The sequence below is a fragment of the Salmo trutta genome, chromosome 39 (genome assembly GCF_901001165.1).
Source record: "Salmo trutta chromosome 39, fSalTru1.1, whole genome shotgun sequence".
NCBI lineage: Eukaryota > Metazoa > Chordata > Actinopteri > Salmoniformes > Salmonidae > Salmo > Salmo trutta.
The window spans coordinates 12,965,007-12,987,919 of NC_042995.1; the positions used below are offsets into that span (position 1 = coordinate 12,965,007).

Sequence of the window (22,913 nt, forward strand, 5' to 3'; positions counted from 1 at the left end):
TAAGGAAATTAATTGAACAATTAGAAGGGGTTATGACTTCGTGACTGTGGTAACTAGTGACGACCCTTTTCTAGTTTCGCTAGTTGTGGGGCAGTGTGAACAAATTCCAAACCAAATCTTTTTTCGTAGATAGCCGACCAAAAATAGACCGAAATCAAGGTGGTATGAACATATAGCTCGTTAAAGACATGCTTGTTTGGTTATATATTCGTCTTTGCGATATGTTTCGTTGTATTTTAGTAAACAATAGCTTTACTTGACATAGCTAGCTAGTTGGCTAGGTAGCATGCTGACAAGCAGAATGAATGGGACCGTTCCTTACTAGCTAGCTAGATTCTCCACATGTGTTTTAGCCTGTTTGCTAGTTAGCTGTCTTCTAGCTATGCAGTTGGTTAGCTGTGCCAACTGGCACGTCTGTCTTTTCAAATTAGGTTGTCGTTTGTGTCAACTTGAGTAGCTAGCTAGGCGTTGAGCCAGCGATATGAAACCGGGAAGTTATCCGAGATAAATGACTGTTAGCTAGGTAGCTATGTGACAAGTCATCGCAGGGTATAGATTGCTGTCTGTATTCTTTGCCAGCAGTATTCCAGACGCAACTACACACAATGGGGTCTAATTCAAGGCAACTGTGTGGCATTGCAAACCCAGCCTTGAATGTTAAGCGAACCCAGCCTTGCTAGTGTAGTAAACCATTGTAATCAGTACAAAAACTAGTGACCGGTTGTTGTCAGAGTAAAAGGGAACAATATGCACACGGTTTCCGAAATTGACCCCTGGGGTGTGAGAGCTGAGTTTGATAGAGTTGTCAGCCATGTAATAATGTAATGTTGATATTTAGCATGTCCCATAATTGAAGTTTTTAATTTATGTTGCTAAATGTTTTGTTGCTGTTGCAGATGCCTCCAAAGAAGGGAGAAGGACCAAAACAACCACCGCTGATTGGACGCTTCGGGACTTCTTTGAAGATTGGGATTGTGGGATTGCCGAATGTTGGGTATGGACATGACTACAATTTAGTCGTTTCCCATAGTTGTGAAGGTAGGGTGTTGGAGAATCATTAGCATGATTTACACTATAGGGCCAACTAGGATTGCACATTTTGGGGAATATTCAGAGGTGGAGACTGTGGGAATATCAAATCTAACTTTATTTGCCACATGCGCCGAATACAACAAGTGTAGACTTTACTGTGAAATGCTTACTTACAAGCCCTTAACCAACAGTGCAGTTCAAGAAGAAGAAAATATTTACCAAGTAGGTAAAAAAAAAAATTGTTAGAATAAAAAGTTATGCATTAAGAATTACAATAACGAGGCTATATACAGGGGGCACCGAGTCAGTGTGGGGCTAGTTGAGGTAATCTGAACATGTAGGTGGGGGCAAAGTGACTATGCATAGGTAACAAACAAACAGCGAGTAGCTGTTGAGGAGCCTTTTGGTCCTAGACTTGCCATGCGGTAGCAGAGAAAAGTCTATAACTTGGGTGACTGGAGTCTCTGACAATTTTATGGGCTTTCCTCTGACACCGCCTATTATATAGGTCCTGGATGGCAGGAAGCTTGGCCTCAGTGATGTACTGGGCCGTTCGCACTACCCTCTGAAGCACCTTACTGTCAGATGCCGAGCAGTTGCCATACCAGGCGGTGATGCAACCGGTCAGGATGCTCTCGATGGTGCAGCTGTAGAACCTTTTGAAGATCAGGGGACCCATGCCAAATCTTTTCAGTCTCCTGAGGGGGAAAAGGTTTTGTCGTGCCCTCTTCACGACTGTCTTGCTATGTTTGGACTGTGATAGTTCGTTGGTGATGTGGACAACAAGGAACTTAACTCTCCACCCGCTCCACTACAGCCTGGTCGATGTTAATGGGGGCCTGTGTGGCCCACCTTTTCCTGTAGTCCACGATCAGCTCCTTTGTCTTGCTCACATTGAGGGAGAGGTTGTTGTCCTGGCACCACACTGCCAGTTCTCTGACCTCCTCCCTATAGGCCGTCTCATCGTTGTCAGGGATCAGGCCTACCACTGTTGTGTCATCAGCAAACGTAATGATGGTTTTGGAGTCGTGTTTGGCCACACAGTTGTGGGTAAACAGGGAATACACGAGGGGACTAAGTATGGGAATTAACAGAAATATATGCAAATTAATATTAATACCATTTAAACGTAGATGTTTTTCGCATTGGATATATTTACCATATCATATGGAGACAGAAACATAAACCTTTTACCACATCATAAGTAGACATAATTGCAAATGATTAAATCCTTCCAATAGAAATAAAAGCAACTAGTTACTTATGAATTGAACTTTAATTAAATGAATTGACTCTTCACATGGGATGATTTCACTGAACAACAAAAGGAAGGGAATATTGAATTATCCCCAATGATCCAACGCATCTCCCAAAAACATTTTCAACATACATCTGTAAAATGACAGTTTAGAAACTAAAGCTTTGGTTTTCCTCTCAGGCTTCCATGTCTTCTCCCTGGACCTCCTCAATGTCCACCTATTGAACATCAGACTCTGAGGCCTCTTCACTGTCACTTTCCAACCTTGTTGAGGTTGGCTCGTTGTCAGGCTCAAAAAGCCTCAAATTTGCCCGGATGGCCACCAATTTTTCAACCCTTGTATTGGTCTGTTGGCCTGTTGCGTGCTTTTAATTTATTTATTTTTTCTTCACCATTATTTAACCAGATAGGCCAGTTGAGAACAAGTTCTCATTTACAACTGCAACCTGGCCAAGGTAAAGCAAAGCAGTGCGACACAAACAACAACACAGAGTTACACGTGGAATAAACAAACGTACAGTCAATAGCACAATAGAAAAGTCTATATACAGTGTTTGCAAACTAAGTAAGGAGGTAAGGCAATAAATAGGCCATAGTGGCAAAATAATTATAATTTAGCAATTAAACACTGGAGTGATAGATGTGCAGAAGATGAATGTGCAAGTAGAGATACTGGGGTGCAAAGGAGCAAAATAAATAACAGTATGGGGATGAGGTAGTTGGATGGGCTATTTACAGATGGGCTATGTACAGGTGCAGTGATCTGTGAGCTGCTCTGACAGCTGATGCTTAAAGTTAGTGAGGGAGATATGAGTCTCCAGCTTCAGTGATTTTTGCAGTTCGTTCCAGTCATTGGCAGCAGAGAACTGGAAGGAAAGGCGGCCGAAGGAGGAATTAGCATTGGGGGTGACAGGTGAAATATACCTGCTGGAGCTTGTGCTACGGGTGGGTGCTGCTATGGTGACCAGTGAGCTAAGATAAGGCGGGGCTTTACTTAGCAAAGACTTACAGATGACCTGGAGCCAGTAGGTTTGGCGACGAACATGAAGCGAGGGCCAGCCAACGAGAGCATACAGGTAGCAGTGGTGTGTAGTATATGGGCTTTGGTGACAAAACGGATGGCACTGTGATAGACTGCATCCAATTTGCTGAGTAGAGTGTTGGAGGCTATTTTGTAAATTACATCGCCGAAGTCGAGGATCGGTAGGATAGTCAGTTTTACAAGGGTATGTTTGTCAGCATGAGTGAAGGATGCTTTGTTGCGAAATAGGAAGCCGATTCTAGATTTAATTTTGGATTGGAGATGCTTAATGTGAGTCTGGAAGGAGAGTTTATAGTCTAACCAGACACCTAGGTATTTGTAGTTGTCCACATATTCTAAGTCAGAACCGTCCAGAGTAGTGTTGCTGGACGGGCGGGCAGGTGTGGGCAGCGATCGGTTGAAGAGCATGCATATAGTTTTACTTGCATTTAAAGCAGTTGGAGGCCACGGAAGGAGAGTTGTATGGCATTGAAGCTCATCTGGAGGTTAGTTAACAGTGGCCAAAGAAGGGCCAGAAGTATACAGAATGGTGTCGTCTGCGTAGAGGTGGATCAGAGAATCACCAGCAGCAAGAGCGACATCATTGATGTTTACAGAGAAGAGTCGGCCCAAGATTTGAACCCTGTGGCACCCCCATAGACTGCCAGAGGTCCGGACAACAGGCCCTCCGATTTGACACTGAACTCTGTCTGAGAAGTAGTTGGTGAACCAGGCGAGGCAGTCATTTGAGAAACCAAGGCTGTTGAGTCTGCTGATAAGAATGTGGTGATTGAACGAGTCGAAAGCCTTGACCAGTTCGATGAATACGGCTGCACAGTATTGTCTTTTTTCGATGGCGGTTATGATATCGTTTAGGACCTTGAGCATGGCTGAGGTGCACCCATGACCAGCTAGGAAACCAGATTGCATAGCGGAGAAGGTATGGTGGGATTCGAAATGGTAGGTAATCTGTTTAACTTGGCTTTCGAAGACCTTAGAAAGGCAGGGTAGGATAGATATAGGTCTAACAGTTTGGGTCTAGGATGTCTCCCCCTTTGAAGAGGGGGATGATTTCGGCAGCTTTCCAGTCTTTGGGGATATCAGACGATATGAAAGAGAGGTTGAACAGGCTAGTAATAGGGGTTGCAACAATTGCTGCAGATAATCTTAGAGATTGTCCAGATGATCTAGCCCAGCTGATTTGGTGTGTGTGTTCCCAAACAAGGACCAGTTGCACTCTGAGGTGGCTGATGTTGGTGGGATTTGGAGGATGATGGCAGCAATAGGGGAAAGAGCCTCGGATTCACAACGTACCTTCCACCAGGTGGCTGATGAGATATGTTGTCATGACTGCCATATTGCATCTCCATCCCAAAGCCCTTGCTTGGAAGTGTACTTCGCCAGACTGCCAAGAACCTTGCTCTCATCCAGGCCAAGGTGGCGAGACACGGTAGTGATGACACCATAGGCCTCGTTGATCTCTGCACCAGACAGGATGCTCTTGCCAGAATACTTGGGGTCCAACATGTACGATGCGGCGTGTATGTGCTTCAGGCAGAAGTCTTCACGCTTTTTGATGTATTTCAGATCTGTAGTTTCCTCTGCTTGGAGCAACAGTGAAGTGGGCAGGGCAGTACGGATTTCTTCTCTTACATCTGCGAGCAGTCTGAACATCAGACAGGATGGCATTGTCTCCCTCAATCCGTGCAATGGCTACTGCTATCGGTTTCAGGAGTTTCAGGCTGCTTACCACTCTCTCCCAAAATACATCATCCAGGAGGTTCCTCTTGATGGGGCTGTCCATATCGGCAGACTGTGATGTGGCCATTTCTTGGAGAGACTCCTTCCCCTCCAGGAGACTGTCAAACATGATGACAACACCACCCCAATGGGTGTTGCTGGGCAGCTTCAATGTGGTGCTCTTATTCTTCTCACTATTCTTGGTGAGGTAGATTGCTGATATAACCTGATGACCCTTCACATACCTAATCATTTCCTTGGCTCTCATGTAGGGTGTATCCATTGTTTTCAGTGCCATGATGTCCTTGAGGAGCAGATTCAATGCATGAGCAGCACAGCCAATGGGTGTGATGTGAGGGTAGGACTCCTCCACTTTAGACCAAGCAGCCTTCATGTTCGCAGCATTGTCTGTCACCAGTGCAAATACCTTCTGTGGTCCAAGGTCATTGATGACTGCCTTCAGCTCATCTGCAATGTAGAGACCGGTGTGTCTGTTGTCCCTTGTGTCTGTGCACTTGTGGAATACTGGTTGAGGGGTGGAGATGATATAGTTAAAATTCCCCAAAATCCCAGGCTTAACTTCCCATGGACAATTTCAGGAATAATTCTGGAAATGTACAGGAAAGTTTCCGACCCTTTGCAACCCTAGGGCCAACCCAACCTGTACTGCTCTGGCTTTCCAGCAACTGTAGTGTCTGCATGTCACTACAGTGCAAATCAGACAAAAGTATCTGCTTTTGTTGTTCAGAAGACCTTACCATGCAGATGTCTTGGGCTGTAGAATAGTGACAAACTTTGTCTTGTCATTTTTGTCTACAGGAAGTCAACATTCTTCAATGTGCTGACCAAGAGCCAGGCCGCAGCAGAGAATTTTCCCTTCTGCACCATCGACCCCAACGAGAGCAGAGTACCCATCCCTGACGAACGCTATGACTACCTCTGCACCTTCCACAAGCCCCTCAGGTAGGGTTGTGTTTGTGAGCAGAATGCCCATTCATGTAGAACGTTACAACTACTTCTGCACCTTCCATAAGCCTTGGAAATGTGTGTATGAGTAAACTCTCTGTACATCAAGTTTGTGTGTGTGTGTAACTTCTCCATCTCTTTCTCATTGGACAGTAAAGTCCCAGCGTTTCTGAATGTGGTGGACATAGCTGGGCTGGTGAAGGGAGCTCACGCTGGACAAGGACTGGGCAACGCCTTCCTGTCTCACATTAGTGCCTGCGACGGCATCTTCCACATGACACGTGAGTTTAACACACACTCGCAGAAACACATACACTCAAACACACACTGTAATCCTGGTGTACATTTCGCATTGAAACCGCAAGCATGGGAAGCTTCCATTCTAATCAATGGGGCACTCACACCTACTCAATGCTAGCACAGTTCAGATGTGCATGAACAACAACAATATACTCAGTTCCTATTTTAGCAGCTTTGTGAAGTCTAGCATCATTGCGTAACCTGGACATAAATGTGTGTTTCTGTGTGTAGGTGCGTTTGAGGATGAGGACATCATCCATGTGGAGGGTAATGTGGACCCAGTGAGGGACATTGAGATAATCCATGAGGAGCTACGGCTGAAGGATGAGGAGTCTCTTGGACCAATCATAGATAAGTTGGAGAAGACTGCTGTCAGAGGTGGAGACAAGAAACTCAAACCTGAATACGTGAGTAGAGTATGTGTGGGGTGGTTGATGAGTGCCCTATTGGGTCTGAGACTGAGGTCTGAAGCTGTGTATGTGTGCTTGACTCAAGCGCTTGAAACACTTTTCCATGCCCCCTCATAGATTGTTTGAGACCCACAGGCGTGCCTAGGGAGAAGGGGCCACGGATAAAATCAGAACTCAGCATTTGTTTACTCATGTTCTCTCCTCTCGTTCCCTTCTTCCCTCGTCCCTCACTCAGGACATCATGTTGAAGGTAAAGAACTGGATTTCGGAGGAGAAGAAACATGTCCGCTTCTACAATGACTGGAACGAGAAGGAGGTACGACCTTGTGTGTGTGCTCACAAGAGAGAGAGAGCAGAGTACCATTAGTTGCAGGGGCCTGTATACCAGCACACACATCTAACCCAGTGTGTGTGTTTATGCAGATAGATGTGCTGAACAAATACCTGTTCCTCACATCCAAACCCATGATCTACCTGGTCAACCTCTCAGAGAAGGACTACATCAGGAAAAAGAACAAGTGGTCAGTGGGTTCTCTTTCTTAATTCCTTATTCCCTGCTTTCTAAATCTTACGTTATTTGGGTTGTGATGCCTGGCAAAGCTGAACTGCTACTTGTTGAGGGTCTGAACTTTATTTTGTGCAAAATAAACACTGACAGTTTTGTATGCGCAAAAAACCCTGAATGTTTGGTTTATTAAAGAGCAACTTCAATCAAAAATCAACTTTGTTTTTCTAATGCAGAGGATCTTTTCTCTATGTATATACATTGAGATTGTTTTCTCTTAAATATACTTTCTCTCCCAGGCTGATTAAGATTAAGGAGTGGGTCGATGCCCATGACCCAGGAGCTATGGTCATACCAGTGAGTGGAGGTCTTGAGGCCAAACTACAGGACATGACCGACGAGGAGAAGGACAAATACTGTGAGGAGGCGAAGACTCAGAGGTACACACACGGACAGATCAAACACACAATGAACACATTTTATGATATTACAAGCGGTTAACTTAATAACTGTACATGTGTGTATTGCAGTGTACTGACTAAGATCATTAAGACGGGCTATGCAGCTCTGCAGTTGGAATATTTCTTCACAGCGGGACCAGACGAAGTTAGAGCGTGGACTGTCAGGGTAAGAGACACACAGTTTGGTTCTCTCTCTCCCCCAATGAGGTGTGGGTGTGACTATCAAAGCGTTATGTATTACTCCTCTCTGTCTTACAGAAAGGCAGCAAGGCGCCCCAGGCGGCAGGGAAGATCCACACCGACTTTGAGAAAGGTTTCATCATGGCAGAGGTCATGAAGTTCCAGGACTTCAAAGAAGAGGGCACCGAGAATGCTGTCAAGGTGTGTGTACTTGTGTGAGGCTGAGAGATTTACTGTCATGGGTGTGTGTGATGGCATGCCATAAGTACTTATCAAAAGTTTTTTTTGTCTGATCTTATCTGGATAAGACCATCTGATAAAGATGGCGTTGTACTGGATGGCCTCTGTTTTGTGAGCTCTGACCCAACTTTGCTATTTTGTGACTATTGGCATTTATTTTCCCTTTATTTTCACGAAGTGTATCTTATCATTTCTTATAACCGAAAATAACTTTTGAACATCATATCAGCAGTTACTTAGCCCAATTCTGGCTTCAACTTCGACTCATCTGCCATGGGCTCTTAATGTAATTCCGCCCATATTTTCCGGGTATCCAAGAGGAAACGTCGGCTTTACAGAGGGGGAATCCTGGTGAGATTTAAGGCGAAGGGAAAAGCGGCCACCTCTTCCCTCTATTCTGTTGGCCAATGTACAGTCACTTGATAATAAAATGAATGACCTTTGATCACGGATTTGCTACCAACGAGACTCTTGTAACTGCAATATTCTCTACTTTTCTGAAACATTGCTTTTGGACAAGATACCCCCATGGCTATCCAACTCGATGAATTCTCCTCTCCACAGAGTGTGGACAGGACAGTAGATTCAGGAAAATTGATAGGGGGAGAGGTGTGCCTCTTCATCAACAACAAATGTTATTCTGACTCGAGCGCAAGCACGCCCCCATCCACATCGACAGGGCTGCAGTGGAGCGGGTCGAGAGCTTCAAGTTCCTCAGGGTCCAAGTCACTAAGGACTTAATGGTCCACACACATGCTTAGTCGTGAAGTAGGCGCCCTTGTATTTATTCCTATGCACACTCACAGGACTCTACACACTCACACACACTGACACTCCAACACACAACATTCACACACATTTTTTATACTGACTCTATACACACTCAAATATTAATTTACACTGCTACTCTATCATACATCCTGATGCCTAATCACCTTACCCATATACATATCTACCTCTATCACTCCAGTTTCCCTGCACAGTGTAAGTATGGTATTGGAACTGACCCTGTATATATTTGTGTGTGTTTGTTCTACCTTATTTTTTAGTACTACATTGATATTGATCACTGCATTGTTGGGTTTAGAGTTTGCAAGAAAGGCATTTCACTGTACTTGTGCACGTGACATTAACTTGATAAATTACTTTGTATAATGTAAATAAAGTTTTTCTGGTTTGATTTGTCCCATAGGCTGCTGGGAAGTACAGGCAGCTGGGCAGGAACTACATCGTGGAGGACGGAGACATTATATTTTTCAAATTCAACACACCCAATGCACCCAAGGCGGCGAAGAAGTGATGGGACCAATGCGACCAGTACAATAACACAGGGTTCTTGTGTCCAGTCTCAATTTGTCCTCGAGGGCCGCAGTGTCTACTGATTTTTCTCCTCTCTCCCTGGTATTATGAATGGGAAGATAGAATGATTGATTAATTCTAATTCTATGTATGGTAGGATAAAAATTGAGTGCACACTGTAACTATTGAGGTCCTGACCAGGTCCCAAAGTGTTTTCTGGTCAGGTTATTTTGTCAGGAAAAACTCTGGGCTGATCGGAACATTGAGGGACCATTATTATTTTAAGTAAAGTAGGCATCTGACCGTGCCTGACCAGAAACCACCAACGTGACTTTTAGCTTGGGACCCTGATTATCGCACCTTCCCATACACTATTATATTAAATCTATATCTTTGCCCACCTCACACAAGACATTGCAGCCACATTGTGAATAAGAGGAAGATATAAATCAGTCTTCTGACACCCCAGGCCACGTTCTTATTTGTGGAGGTGAATATTGTTTTAATTTGCTCTCGTTACAAAAGGAAAACATCAACTAACTAGCTTGCTACTTAGCTAAACAATGGAAGGTGCACAATCCATGGCTACAAAGCTAGCTGGCAAACAAGCTACCTATTCTATAAATTAGCTTAACGTGCTAGAAATTAATAGAAGTTGAGAAAAAAGTTACTAAAATAAATGTTTTATCTTTTGAATCAATTTATTTTTCCTGTATTGAATGTAGAAGTTCTAGTTTAATCTCCCTCCCAAAAAACGCAATCTCTGAGACTTTGTCAGTGAATCAAGTTGTCTCCATGGTACCCAAACACTTTCTGCCATACAGTACATGCCTTCAAACTACCATAAAAAAAACCATTTAAGTATGCCCTTACCTAAGGAAACTGAGGGATTCTATGCAACGCTCCAATTCCCTTAGGCAAGGAGAAATTATGTTTTATGCAACTGGGTCCGGGACTGACAAACATTTTCATGGAAACGCATGTACTGCAACCACTATGGGTCAACAATACACTCAATAAAACAAGACAACAGATTCCGTTTGTGTTCAAATGTGTCTTAATTGATGTTCATGTGCGTGTTGAACCAGAGTGTTATGTATTTTGAAGTGGATGGGGATGCTTGTAACAGGCTGGGGGAACATGCTGATACTGCAAAATAAATGACATGCACAGTGACAGGTTCTGTGCATACTAGTCTGCGTCTTGGTTCATGCAAAAAAATATTCCATGTTGCAATGACTATTTCCCAGCACATACACTTCAACATTTTCAGCATAACTGAAGCAGTTCCTTACAAAAAGCAGAGGCAATGAGCAACATCTTGCTGGCATCGTCACAGAACAATGTAGCCAAGATGTTCACGATCACTGCACTTAAATATAACAGAGCTTAGTTGCAATGTTAGCCAGCTAACCTAGTAGTGTAACAAGGTGAATATGCGGATACATTAATACGAAAATAAATATTGCTGCAATTACATTTGCCATTTTCCCAACACTTCCTGCTCTTTAACTTCAACCATAGATTCCCAGATATGAGGTTATTGTCTAAAAACAAACAGGAAACAGATATCCCATAAAAATGACGAACATATCGCTTGGCCATAGAAGTCTCACCAAACCCCAGGGTTAACCAATCAATTTTGGGAAGAACGGCGGGACTTCCTGTTACGTTGCTAGCGCCCCCCTTTTTGTGTTTCCCTCACTGTCAATCAAAATAGAAAAAAATCGACCCGAATTCACCGATCAACACAAGCCCGCCTTTGATAAAAGATAATCATGTTTGGAGTTTAGTTGATCAGATAATCTTTCGATTATTACCTTTCACGATATGACTGGTACATAACATTTAACCCATCAACCAACCGGTGAGTTTGTACGTTACAACCGATAGCAAGGCAGGCTAACTACGTCTTTTAATCTTTTGCAGGAGCCCTGTGCTAGGTAGTTAGCGAGTTAACAAAAGTAAACATTCAATCTGTGTCGAAATCTGCCTTGAAACCTTGTCGCAAAGTTAAGGTTTGCCGTTAATTCTTCATCGACTGAAGTTTGTTGTCTCTTTGTAGCCTTTTAAGAGCAGAAACCTGTGAGAAATTTAGTGTTTTGCTAAATTTTCTTTCTCTCCATGCTAGCGCCAGAGCAACATTTGAAACAAGAGGAAATGGCTACCGCGGACGTGGAAGGCAGTCAAAGCGAATTCCTACAGCACGGCGGAGCCTCGGAAAACCAGGTACCCCAACATTTTCTATCTCGTATTTCGACTCCTCCGAGCTACTACTGTGTGATGTTATTAGCTAGCTAGAAGTTCACACGTTTTAAATGTTGCAGGGGGTGTAAAGCTAGTATACTTCCGCCGCTGTGTTCCCCGCTATAACGGCCACCCACTTTACCCTTCTAGAACCCGCCCATAGTGGGTAGGACACAGCCCGTCACTTGGTCAGGTCGCCGATATTTAGCTCGTCTACCTGGGGCTAAAGGGGTACAGTGGGGAAAGGAGGGGTGAGTGGGGAAACCGAACAGAGAATCTGCACTGGACTACAAAATATCTCCCCCACGCCCATGTTGTAGCGATTACGTATTTTGTCTAACCATACTAGCTGTATTCGTTGGATGATAGAAGGGAGTGTTCGATGACTTGTGCCTAGTTGTGGTGACTAGCTCTCGAAAACCCTTCTCCCTATCTGGGCTGTTCAGCTGTTACTTTCGCCCACGTTTGGCTCCACAACTCCGAAGCAGTGTTTTAACATTTAGAAACGCCAATCATTGCTTTCAAAGTGGTTTTCAAAACATGCTGATATCCGCCTTAATTTTCCAAAGATATGAAAGATATCTTTCAAATAAAAAATTAAAAACGAACTGTAGCAGTTTTGCACAGATCGACTAGTTTTGTGCCTCCAGTTGATGAACTACACTTCATCCCTAGTTACTCATCCACAGTTACTGTTGCGGAATGAAAAAAGCTTATCTCGTTACAGATATGTAGAAGGCACAGGTCATAAGTCTTATGCTGTTGCGTTGTATTTCACAAAGAATATGAAGCAAAATATTGATTTGGAAATGACATTTCTGTACTATCTGAGAGGAGAGCTAGAGGTACAGAGACAGATACCAGGGTGTAGGCTCCACACTGTGAATAGGGAAAAATGACATGCAGTATGGTTTGATATCACAATGCAGTGTCAGTAGACAAGACAATTATTGTGGATCTTGTTAAAATAGATATCAAATCCTATATTATAGGTATCTGCAACATTGGACTAGTAATAATACAGTAGTATCAAGTATCACATGTTCGGAGCTCGCTAATTAGCGCAGGTGGCCGCCTATGTCTCTTCTGTCTTTGTAAACAAGCGATGTAACATGGAGATATGGCCGTGTGGGAACACTAATCCTATAAAATGTGTGTAGTAATTGAACCTTTTGTTTAAAACCATAAATAAAAAAGGCTTCCTGATATGAAAGCTACTGTACGTTCCTTATGTTTCCAAAAACGTACCGCGATGCATGTTAATGTTTAGGGCTCTTAACAAAACTCTCCAGTCAGAATATACTGTACTTTCGTCAATAGGCGCTGAATTGGGTAGGTGCGTTACATGTCTGAGGAAGTCTGGATCCTTTCTTATCAAACCACCTAGCTAAGCCAAAGTCTGTATAGCAGATTCAGATATATTTAGGTTCATGGTTGATTTCTCATGTTGTGACATTTTTGCCTTATTAAGTGAAATGTCTTGATACTACTATATTATTACTGGTCCAATGTTGCAGATACCTATAATATAAGATTTGATATCTATTTTAACAAGATCCACAATAATTGTCTTGTCTACTGACACTGCATTGTGATATCAAACCATACTGCATGTCATTTTTCCCTATTCACAGTGTGGAGCCTACACCCTGGTATCTGTCTCTGTACCTCTAGCTCTCGTCTCAGATAGTACAGAAATGTCATTTCCAAATCAATATTTTGCTTCATATTCTTTGTGAAATACAATGCAACAGCATAAGACTTATGACCAGTGCCTTCTACATATCTGTAACGAGATCAGCTTTTTTCATTCCGCAACAGTGGATCTGAATAAAAATTTATGAATGTGTGTGTCTTCTCTCTGTCAGACCACAGACATGACCGCCATCCAGCTAACAGGTTCAGACCGTTGGGAGTTGTTAACTCCGGTCTCTACAGGAAAGGATGCGCAGCAGGGAGTCGTCCACATTCCTAACTCTGGCATGATGACCTCTAACGGCCAGTATGTTCTCCCTATCGGGAACATGGACAGTCAGCCCATCTACGTTACAGCATCTGGAAACGACGGCTCAGCCAACGGAGTGTCCAGCATACAATACCAGGTAGTGTACTGTACACACACACACACACACACACACATCCCTTCAAATGAGTGAATTCGGCTATTTCAGTCACACCCGTTGCTGACAGGTGTATAAAATCGAGCACACTGCCATGCAATCTCCATAGACAAACATTGTCAGTAGAATGGCCTGTAGTGAAGAGCTCAGTGACTTTCAACGTGGCACAATCATAGGATGCCATCTTTCCAACAAGTCAATTCGTCAAATTTCTGCCCTGCTAGAGTTGCCCCAGTCAACTGTAAAAATCGTCTGTCCTCGGTTGCAACACTCACTACCGAGTTCCAAACTAACTTTGGAAGCAACGTCAGCACAAGATCTGTTCATAGGGAGCTTCATGAAATGGGTTTCCATGGCCAAGCAGCTGCACACAAGCCTAAGATCACCATGCGCAATGCCAAGCGTCAGCTGGAGTGGTGTAAAGCTCATCGCCATTGGACCTTGGAGCAGTAGAAACACGTTTTCTGGAGTGATGAATCACGCTTTGCCGTCTGGCAGTCCGACGGACGAATCTGGGTTTGACAGATGCCAGGAGAGCGCTACCTGCCCAAAGGCATAGTGCCAACTGTAAAGTTTGGAGGAGGAGGAATAATGGTCTGGGGCTGTTTTCATGGTTCGGACTAGGCCCCTTAGTTCCAGTGAAGGGAAATCAACGCTGCAACATATGATGACATTCTAGACAATTCTGTGCTTCCAGCCCCCGTGCACAAAGTGAGGTCCATGCAGAAATAGTTTGTTGAGATTGGTGTGGAAGAACTTGACTGGCCTGCATAGAGCCCTGACCTCAACCCCATCGAACACCTTTGGGATGAATTGGAACGCCGACTGAGAGCCTGGCCTAATCGCCTAACATCAGTGCCCGGACTCACTAATGCTCTTATGGCTAAAACTGCAGCAAAGTTCCAACATCTAGTATAAAGCCTTCCCAGAAGAGTGGAGGCTGTTGTAGCAGCAAAGGGGGGGACCCACTCCATATTAATGCCCATGATTTTGGAATGAGATGTTCGACGAGCAGGTGTCCACATACATGTAGTGCGTGTGTGTGTATATATACATGCACATATCTGCAGGTATGCACACACACACCTCTGTTAGCGGAATGTCCATTACCAGGTCGATTATCATGGTATCCCTTACACACAATATTTTCTACACACAAATATTGAACTCTCTCTTCTATGTCATCCCTCAGATCCACAACTCAGATGGAACTCTGGCAGGCTTCTCTGCGCAGGGATTGGACGATGGCTCGGGCCAAATCCAGCTCATCCAGGACGGTAGCCACGGCAATATCGGAATCAGCGTCGCCACAACAACAACCTCTGACCTCCTAACGCAGGCTGGGCATATGCAGCAGATTCAGGGCGTGTCATTGGCCGGGGGCACGACCTATAGCAGCACGGTTCCCATGGGGCTGTCGGGGGGTAACATAACTTTCCTCCCTATCAACAGCATAGACCTCGAATCACTAGGGCTTGCCAGCGCTCAGACGGTTCCCATAGCAACGACGACCGACGGTCAGCTGATCATGGGCAGCCAGGCGCTGGAGGGGCAGGAAGGTGGAGCCAAACAGCTAGCGACCCTAGTTAGTGAAGCTAACGGTAACCCAGACCTCTACGTGCCAACAACCTCATCCCAGCTGCCTGAGACCATCGACGGGACGGGGGTTCTGACTCAAGCTACTGCCGTGTCTGCCGGGGTTTCAGACCCATCATCAGAGAACTACAACTCCCACAACCACCTGCAGCAAATACAGGTCAGTCATATGACAGAATTCCCTAGGCTTATTCCCAGCGCCCTACACCACATAACAGTCATATTACGGTGAGCCATGATACAGGAAAAAAGTTACTAGTCTTGTTTAACTTGTCTTCAGCAGGTCATATTACTATGTACGTTGCTGTAGGTCCTCCTCGGGACACTGTTCTAAGAGCATTGCTGAAAAAAATACCATGACTGAATTAAGTCTGTTTCATCCAGGTGTCCACCTCTAATTCCTCGTCCTTCTCCCAGCCCATCCTACAGCTGTCGGGGGACAACCAGGGGGCCCAGGGACAGGATCTATCCCAGTCTGGGCAGACGCTCCAGAGTGTCCAGCTCGTCAACCCTGGAACCTTCCTCATCCAGGCCCAGACAGTCACGGCTTCAGGACAGATACAGTGGCAGACCTTCCAGGTAGGTTGTGTGGGTGTGTGTTTATCTGTTTGACTACCGTACGTAGGTGTGTGGGATCATACATGTGTGTAACTCTTTCTAACGCTCTCTCTCAGGTCCAAGGGGTCCAGTCTCTGCAGGGCCTCCAGCTCCCCCAGGCCCAGGGGGGCCAGCAGCTGACTCTAGCCCCAGTCCAGGGCCTCTCTATGGGTCAGGGAGGATCCATCACCCTGCCTAACCTCCAGACTGTTACAGTCAACTCTATAGGACAGCCAGGGATTCAATACACACAGGGAGAGGAGGCCGGCAGTCCTGCAGGTAGGAACATGCATACGTATATACACACACACACACAAACTCCATCTTTCTAATTCTTTCTTACTTTGTCTCTCACTCACTCACTCACTCACTCACTCACTCACTCACTCACTCACTCACTCACTCACTCACACACACACACACACACACACACACACACACACACATTCTAACTCTCTCTCCCCACAGACATCCAGATAAAGGAGGAGCCGGACTCTGAAGAGTGGCAGCTGAGTGGTGACTCCACCCTCAACCCCAGTGACCTCAACAACCTGCGTGTCCAGATGGATGATGAAGACATGGACATGTCCACCGGGGAGGGCAAGAGGCTGAGGAGAGTTGCCTGCACCTGTCCCAACTGTAAAGAGGCTGGAGGGAGGTGGGTTGGAAAGACACACACAATATATTAACACAAATGTATATAAAAAGGGTGGATCCTAAGCTTTAGCTCAGTGGGTTAATGTGGTTGAACCGGGTTCTATACTCAGTAGGGTCAGTTTCAACCACGACAATTGAAATTCCAATGACTGCATGAAGTTGACTTTGTGTGTGACCCCAACCCTCTCTCTCGTCACCCCTTCCCCCAGAGGGTCGAGTCTTGGTAAGAAGAAGCAGCATATCTGTCACATCGTTGGCTGTGGGAAGGTGTACGGTAAGACTTCTCACCTCAGGGCTCACCTCAGATGGCACAGCGGAGAACGGCCCTTTGTCTGCAACTGGATGTTCTGTGGCAAGCGGTTTACCAGGAGTGACGAGCTACAGAGACACAGACGGACACACACGGGTAGGTATACACACGAATTCCGTCTTCACTACATAACAACCTTTACCCTCACCACACGTATTCTTTCATCACTCTCTACCTCTTTTTCTCCCTTTCATCCCTCTTTCTCTTTCCAGGAGAGAAGAAGTTTGTGTGCGCACAGTGTTCAAAGAGGTTCATGCGTAGTGACCATCTGGCCAAACATATAAAGACTCACCAGAACAAAAAAGGTGTGGCTTCCTCCTCATCGTCTCCGCCCCCCAGCGACACCATCATCACCGCAGACGGAACCACCCTCATCCTTCAATCAGCTGCTGGCGGCCACGACCTCCTAGGCAATCAGGAGATCCCTCTGCAGCTGGTCACCGTGGCGCCCGGTGAGGTCATGGAATGAGGGCGTGGCTTATAGACTGGCCAATAAACAGGGACCGTGTGGGCTTTTTTCTCCCCCCTTTGTTTTTGTTTTTTTATTGATTTTTTTTATATATGAATATATATATATACGTAAATATATATGACAAATATATATATATTTTAAGTAAGAGTTATCATGACTTTGTTTGTTATTTGCAGTCTTTTTATAGGCAGGCAAACAAATTACATTCAATGTTGTCACTATGTACACACACTCTCGCAAACATGAATACTCACTACGAAATGCCTTATTTTGTATCATACTGTTGTATAAAAGGCTGGAGATGCATGTGTTTTTTAAGCTTTTGCAGATCATGTAATTGTGTCAGGATGCAGGGAATAGGAAAAGTGTAGAAGCTCTCTCTCTAGAGCGATTGATTAATTGAATCATCAATCGCTTTCTCTAGAGAGTGTGGGTGTCTGTATTGAGAGAGACTACAGGTGGCTTCATTAACTCTTCACCTGAAGCGACAAGCGTAACACCCTTTTAAGACCTTGTGAACACTGTCATAGCCATGATATAACACTTAAAAAAATAAAAAACATTTTTATTATAGAACACTATGACAGTTTATAACAACCAATATCTGCATAATGTCAGACCTTCAATGTAGAGTTGGGCTTGCACACTGATTCTCCAAAACATACCTTTTATTTGTTAAACAACGTTCTGATCAATTAATGTTTGGGTTGATTGAAACTTTGCTAACCAATAAAGGTATGTCTGTGTGTGGACACATATTTCTATGTAGATTTTTTTCCCCCAGCCCTGTACCCCATGAAAGTGATGTGAACTCATGCTATTAAAGCTTGTGTCATGTGACATGCCCTGTGGTTTCAGGTGAAGCATTATTAGCGGTTAGATTGATTTGGTGATAAAAGTTGGCCATACATGCTGATCTAGGGTCAGTTTAGCATTTACCCCCCCCCCCCCTAATGGTTTGGAGAGGGTAAGCTGATCCTAGATCTGTGCCTGAAGGAAACTTTTATCCACAGCAGAATGTTTGGGTCATCACTATAGCCAACACGAGCACACTTGCAGTGCTTGCTCAAGTCAAATGTGTCTTCAGTTAACTAGTTTATTTTTGTTGTTTTGTTGTTTTTTACTTTTTGTTGTATAGTCACATTTTATATTCTGTTTCTATGACTGGCTTAGTCTGGGACTTGTCAGAAGGAAGCATCTCAGATCGGTTTCTACCCATGGAATTAAAATGAGTTAAAGGACACAGGTCTAAAAATCGACTTGATTTCTCAATTGCCCATCCGAAATGGTGACATTTTGAACTTGTCATTTTTGCATTTCTGGAACAGTTGAGGTTCACTGACCAGTACATTGAACATTTCAAATTGTACATCAAATATGGCCGCCGGAGCACGCACCCACTGCAAAACATTTACTGCAGTCCAATTTTCTACACTTCTCCCGAAGTGTGTACTCATTCACTCACCTGCATGGATTTAAATGGAATGTATTGGAGTGGATTATGGCGGAAACTTCCTCCAGACATTTTTCTACCAATCCAATGCACACATCTGGGTGAAGGGTAGAATCTGAATCGCAATATTCTGTTCTACTCATTCTAATTCTATGTTTCTACTGCTCTCGGGCTAGTTGCTACTCATTGTAAAGGAAACAATCATGCCATTATTATTTCTAAATGTTATTGTAATCTTTCCTGTCAGTATGTGCATGTCTTAGCATCCACTTACCTGTATATTATTATATTCTATTCACATTGTTTATAGAAGCCATTTTCTTTAGATAAAAAATTTTGTTGTATCAAAAGCTTATTTTAATTGTTTTTTTAAAAGAAGTGTAAAATTTGAATGTTACTTTTTGTAAAACCTTTTTTCAAATGGATCATAATTAAAGTCTGAATTCTTCCAATGACAGACTGTGTGCCTGTGTGTGTCATGCTAGTTATTGTTTGACAACAGCAAAGATTATTCCTCTGGTTACAGCAATCTTTGGTTGCAGTACTTATGAAAAAGGTAGGTGGCAGCAAAGCCATTTGTTGCAGGATTACGTCAATTGACATCCACGAAGAAGAACGGTTTGTTTTCAACAGTGGCTTTTACGAAGAAGAAACCGCAGCTTTGTTGTAATAATTATGTTCTGGTATCTTTAGCTGTTGGTTGCATTATGTTCTTGATAGGTCATTTAAATGAGGCAAAGACAGTACATTTAGAGAACTGAAACGTTATCTGACTGTCACTTCATTGCAATAGTAAGAGCTCGTAAGTATCCTAGCCATGTATACGACTAAATCAAATAATTTTATAACTAACCCAAGATAAACCAGAACCTGTCGTTTCCAATGGTAGCAAATTAATCATACTGGGCAGAACAAGCACGAGCTAGTGTGCTCATGTTGTCGCACTCATTTATTTGCATATTTCCGTTAGAGAACACCTACTCTGAAGTGCACCTGTGCAATAACTCAATTTGCCTTTACACTCGTTCTAAACAACGCCATTAAAAAAAAAAGTAGGCAAAGGGCAAAGTTTACAAAACTCCACTCTGTTAGAGATTCAAGTTTTGGAAACAGAAAACTATGGAGATCAATGACATAATTAGCAGAATGTCGGCCAAAATCCGTCTTGCTCCATCTTCTCCCACTGTTGGCCTCTGGGCTTCACATTTATACATCCGTTGAAATATCTGTCTCATTGTTCTGTCTGTGACTCAACAGATGAAAGGGGTTTAGTTATCATAATCTTTTACTAAAGTCAAAAAAAGTTGCTAGCTAGCAGTAGTGTAGTCTTATTTTTTACCCGAGTTGGCGAAAATCGAACTATTGATTTCAAGACTGGGCTGAAAATCCCTCAGTTCTCATTTCGATAGCTGAGGCAGCCGATAGTGCAGATCTAGCGCCTATGCACTATCGGACTCTCGCTCGACTCCGACTCTTGTTTGGAGTCGACTGTTGCAACACTGAAACAGATTGTATTTTATTTAACCTTTATTTAGTTAAGAACAAATTCTTATTTACAATGACAGCCTACCGTCAGATACGTACAGTGAGGGAAAAAAGTATTTGATCCCCTGCTGATTTTGTACGTTTGCCCACTGACAAAGAAATTATCAGTCTATAATTTTAATGGTAGGTTTATTTGAACAGTGAGAGACAGAATAACAACAAAAAAATCCTGAAAAACGCATGTCAAAAATGTTACAAATTGATTTGCATTTTAATGAGGGAAATAAGTATTTGACCCCTCTGCAAAACATGACTTTGTACTTGGTGGCAAAACCCTTGTTGGAAATCAGAGGTCAGACGTTTCTTGTAGTTGGCCACCAGGTTTGCACACATCACAGGAGGGATTTTGTCCCACTCCTCTTTGCAGATCTTCTCCAAGTCATTAAGGTTTCGAGGCTGACGTTTGGCAACTCGAACCGTCAGCTCCCTCCACAGATTTTCTATGGGATTAAGGTCTGGAGACTGGCTAGGCCACTCCAGGACCTTAATGTGCTTCTTCTTGAGCCACTCCTTTGTTGCCTTGGCTGTGTGTTTTGGGTCATTGTCATGCTGGAATACCCATCCACAACCCATTTTCAATGCCCTGGCTGAGGGAAGGAGGTTCTCACCCAAGATTTGACGGTACATGGCCCCGTCCATCGTCCCTTTGATGCGGTGAAGTTGTCCTGTCCCCTTAGCAGAAAAACACCCCCAAAGCATAATGTTTCCACCTCCATGTTTGACGGTGGAGATGGTGTTCTTGGAGTCATAGGCAGCATTCCTCCTCCAAACACGGCGAGTTGAGGTGATGCCAAAGAGCTCCATTTTGGTCTCATCTGACCACTCTTTCACCCAGTTGTCCTCTGAATCATTCAGATGTTCATTGGCAAACTTCAGACGGGCATGTATATGTGCTTTCTTGAGAAGGGGGACCTTGCGGGCGCTGCAGGATTTCAGTCCTTCACGGCGTAGTGTTACCAATAGTTTTCTTGGTGACTATGGTCCCAGCTGCCTTGAAATCGTTGACAAGATCCTCCCGTGTAGTTCTGGGCTGATTCCTCACCGTTCTCATGATCATTGCAACTCCACGAGGTGAGATCTTGCATGGAGCCCCAGGCCGAGGGAGATTGACAGTTCTTTTGTGTTTCTTCCATTTGCGAATAATCGCACCAACTGTTGTCACCTTCTCACCAAGCTGCTTGGCGATTGTCTTGTAGCCCATTCCAGCCTTGTGTACAATCTACAATCTTGTCCCTGACATCCTTGGAGAGCTCTTTGGTCTTGGCCATTGTGGAGAGTTTGGAATCTGATTGATTGATTGCTTCTGTGGACAGGGGTCTTTTATACAGGTAACAAGCTGCGGTTAGGAGCACTCCCTTTAAATCTCAGCTCGTTACCTGTATAAAAGACACCTGGGAGCCAGAAATCTTTCTGATTGAGAGGGGGTCAAATACTTATTTCCCTCATGAAAATGCAAATCAATTTATAACATTTTTGACATGCGTTTTTTCTGGATTTTTTTGTTGTTATTCTGTCTCTCACTGTTCAAATAAACCTACCATTGAAATTATAGACTGATAATTTCTTTGTCAGTGGGCAAACGTACAAAATCAGCAGGGGATCAAATACTTTTTTCCCTCACTGTACATACATACCACTTCATTATTACAGAGTCCTACTAGGAAGACTACATTTGCGTTCTAGAGGACTGAGATGAGCATGATGCTGATCAACTTAACCTACAAAAGGCCTATTTTGTTTGAATATAGAAGGTGATGTGTGCTGTGTTCAGACTTGACGGATCCCATGGGATGATGCGGCGCACTCTGCAGATTTTTTAATATATTTATTTGAACTTTTATTTAACTAGGCAAGTCAGTTAAGAACAAATTCTTATTTACAATGACGGCCAAACCCGGACGACGCTGGGCCAATTGTGCAGCTCTATGGGACTCCCAATCACGGCCGGTTGTGATACAGCCTGGATCCGAACCAGGGTTTCTGTAGCACCTAGATGCAGTGCCTTAGACCGCTGCGCCACTCGGGAGCCTCATGCCTATTATTTGCCATGCTTTTGCCCTATTCGAACGGGGATTACTAGAAACGTTGGTTTTGTCATTATATTCCAAACATGTGCTTTGTTCCAGTGGTCGATTCACACAAACTGCTCCCTGTAATTCTAATTTATATATTTTTAATTGAATTGATTCATGACGGAAGCCTGAATGTTTTTATTGTGGGCGTGGATATATTTCAACGTCATGTCTAGATGATATTAGGCTACACTGATAACTCGTGCTCAGCTGCCAAATGTACAGCACTGGCTGTAGGTCTGTGTCCCGTCCCTGCTGCTGCCCCCATTCAGCCATGTCGACAGTCTGCAGCTCACAGCAGACAGGGCCGCTCGCCCGACACACTGTGGCACAGACCCCCTCCTCTGCACACAGCTCTCTCTCCTGTCCCTCTCTCCGTTCACAGTGGCGACAGCCGTCTGCAGTACAGGGCCGACGGGACATGGCGTCGGC

The 22,913-nt window shown here is 44.0% G+C and overlaps 2 protein-coding genes across 2 annotated transcripts; both read left to right on the forward strand.

Annotated features, from left to right (window-relative positions):
* The first annotated feature begins 53 nt into the window (after positions 1-53).
* On the forward strand, positions 54-10,450 carry LOC115179333 (obg-like ATPase 1). Its single transcript, XM_029740747.1, has 11 exons — positions 54-159; positions 897-994; positions 5,871-6,014; positions 6,171-6,298; positions 6,549-6,724; positions 6,963-7,043; positions 7,151-7,248; positions 7,532-7,672; positions 7,763-7,859; positions 7,952-8,074; positions 9,306-10,450. Exons 2-11 carry the CDS (start codon positions 897-899, stop codon positions 9,411-9,413), a joined length of 1,194 nt encoding a protein of 397 aa, XP_029596607.1. The 5' UTR covers positions 54-159; the 3' UTR covers positions 9,414-10,450.
* A 636-nt stretch (positions 10,451-11,086) lies between these two features.
* Positions 11,087-19,321, forward strand: LOC115179332 (transcription factor Sp3). The gene is made up of 9 exons (XM_029740746.1): positions 11,087-11,279; positions 11,544-11,641; positions 13,528-13,761; positions 14,972-15,535; positions 15,793-15,954; positions 16,050-16,251; positions 16,441-16,630; positions 16,839-17,035; positions 17,152-19,321. The coding sequence occupies exons 2-9, from the start codon at positions 11,573-11,575 to the stop codon at positions 17,406-17,408; spliced, it is 1,875 nt and encodes a 624-aa protein (XP_029596606.1). The 5' UTR covers positions 11,087-11,279; positions 11,544-11,572; the 3' UTR covers positions 17,409-19,321.
* The last annotated feature ends 3,592 nt before the right edge of the window (positions 19,322-22,913 follow it).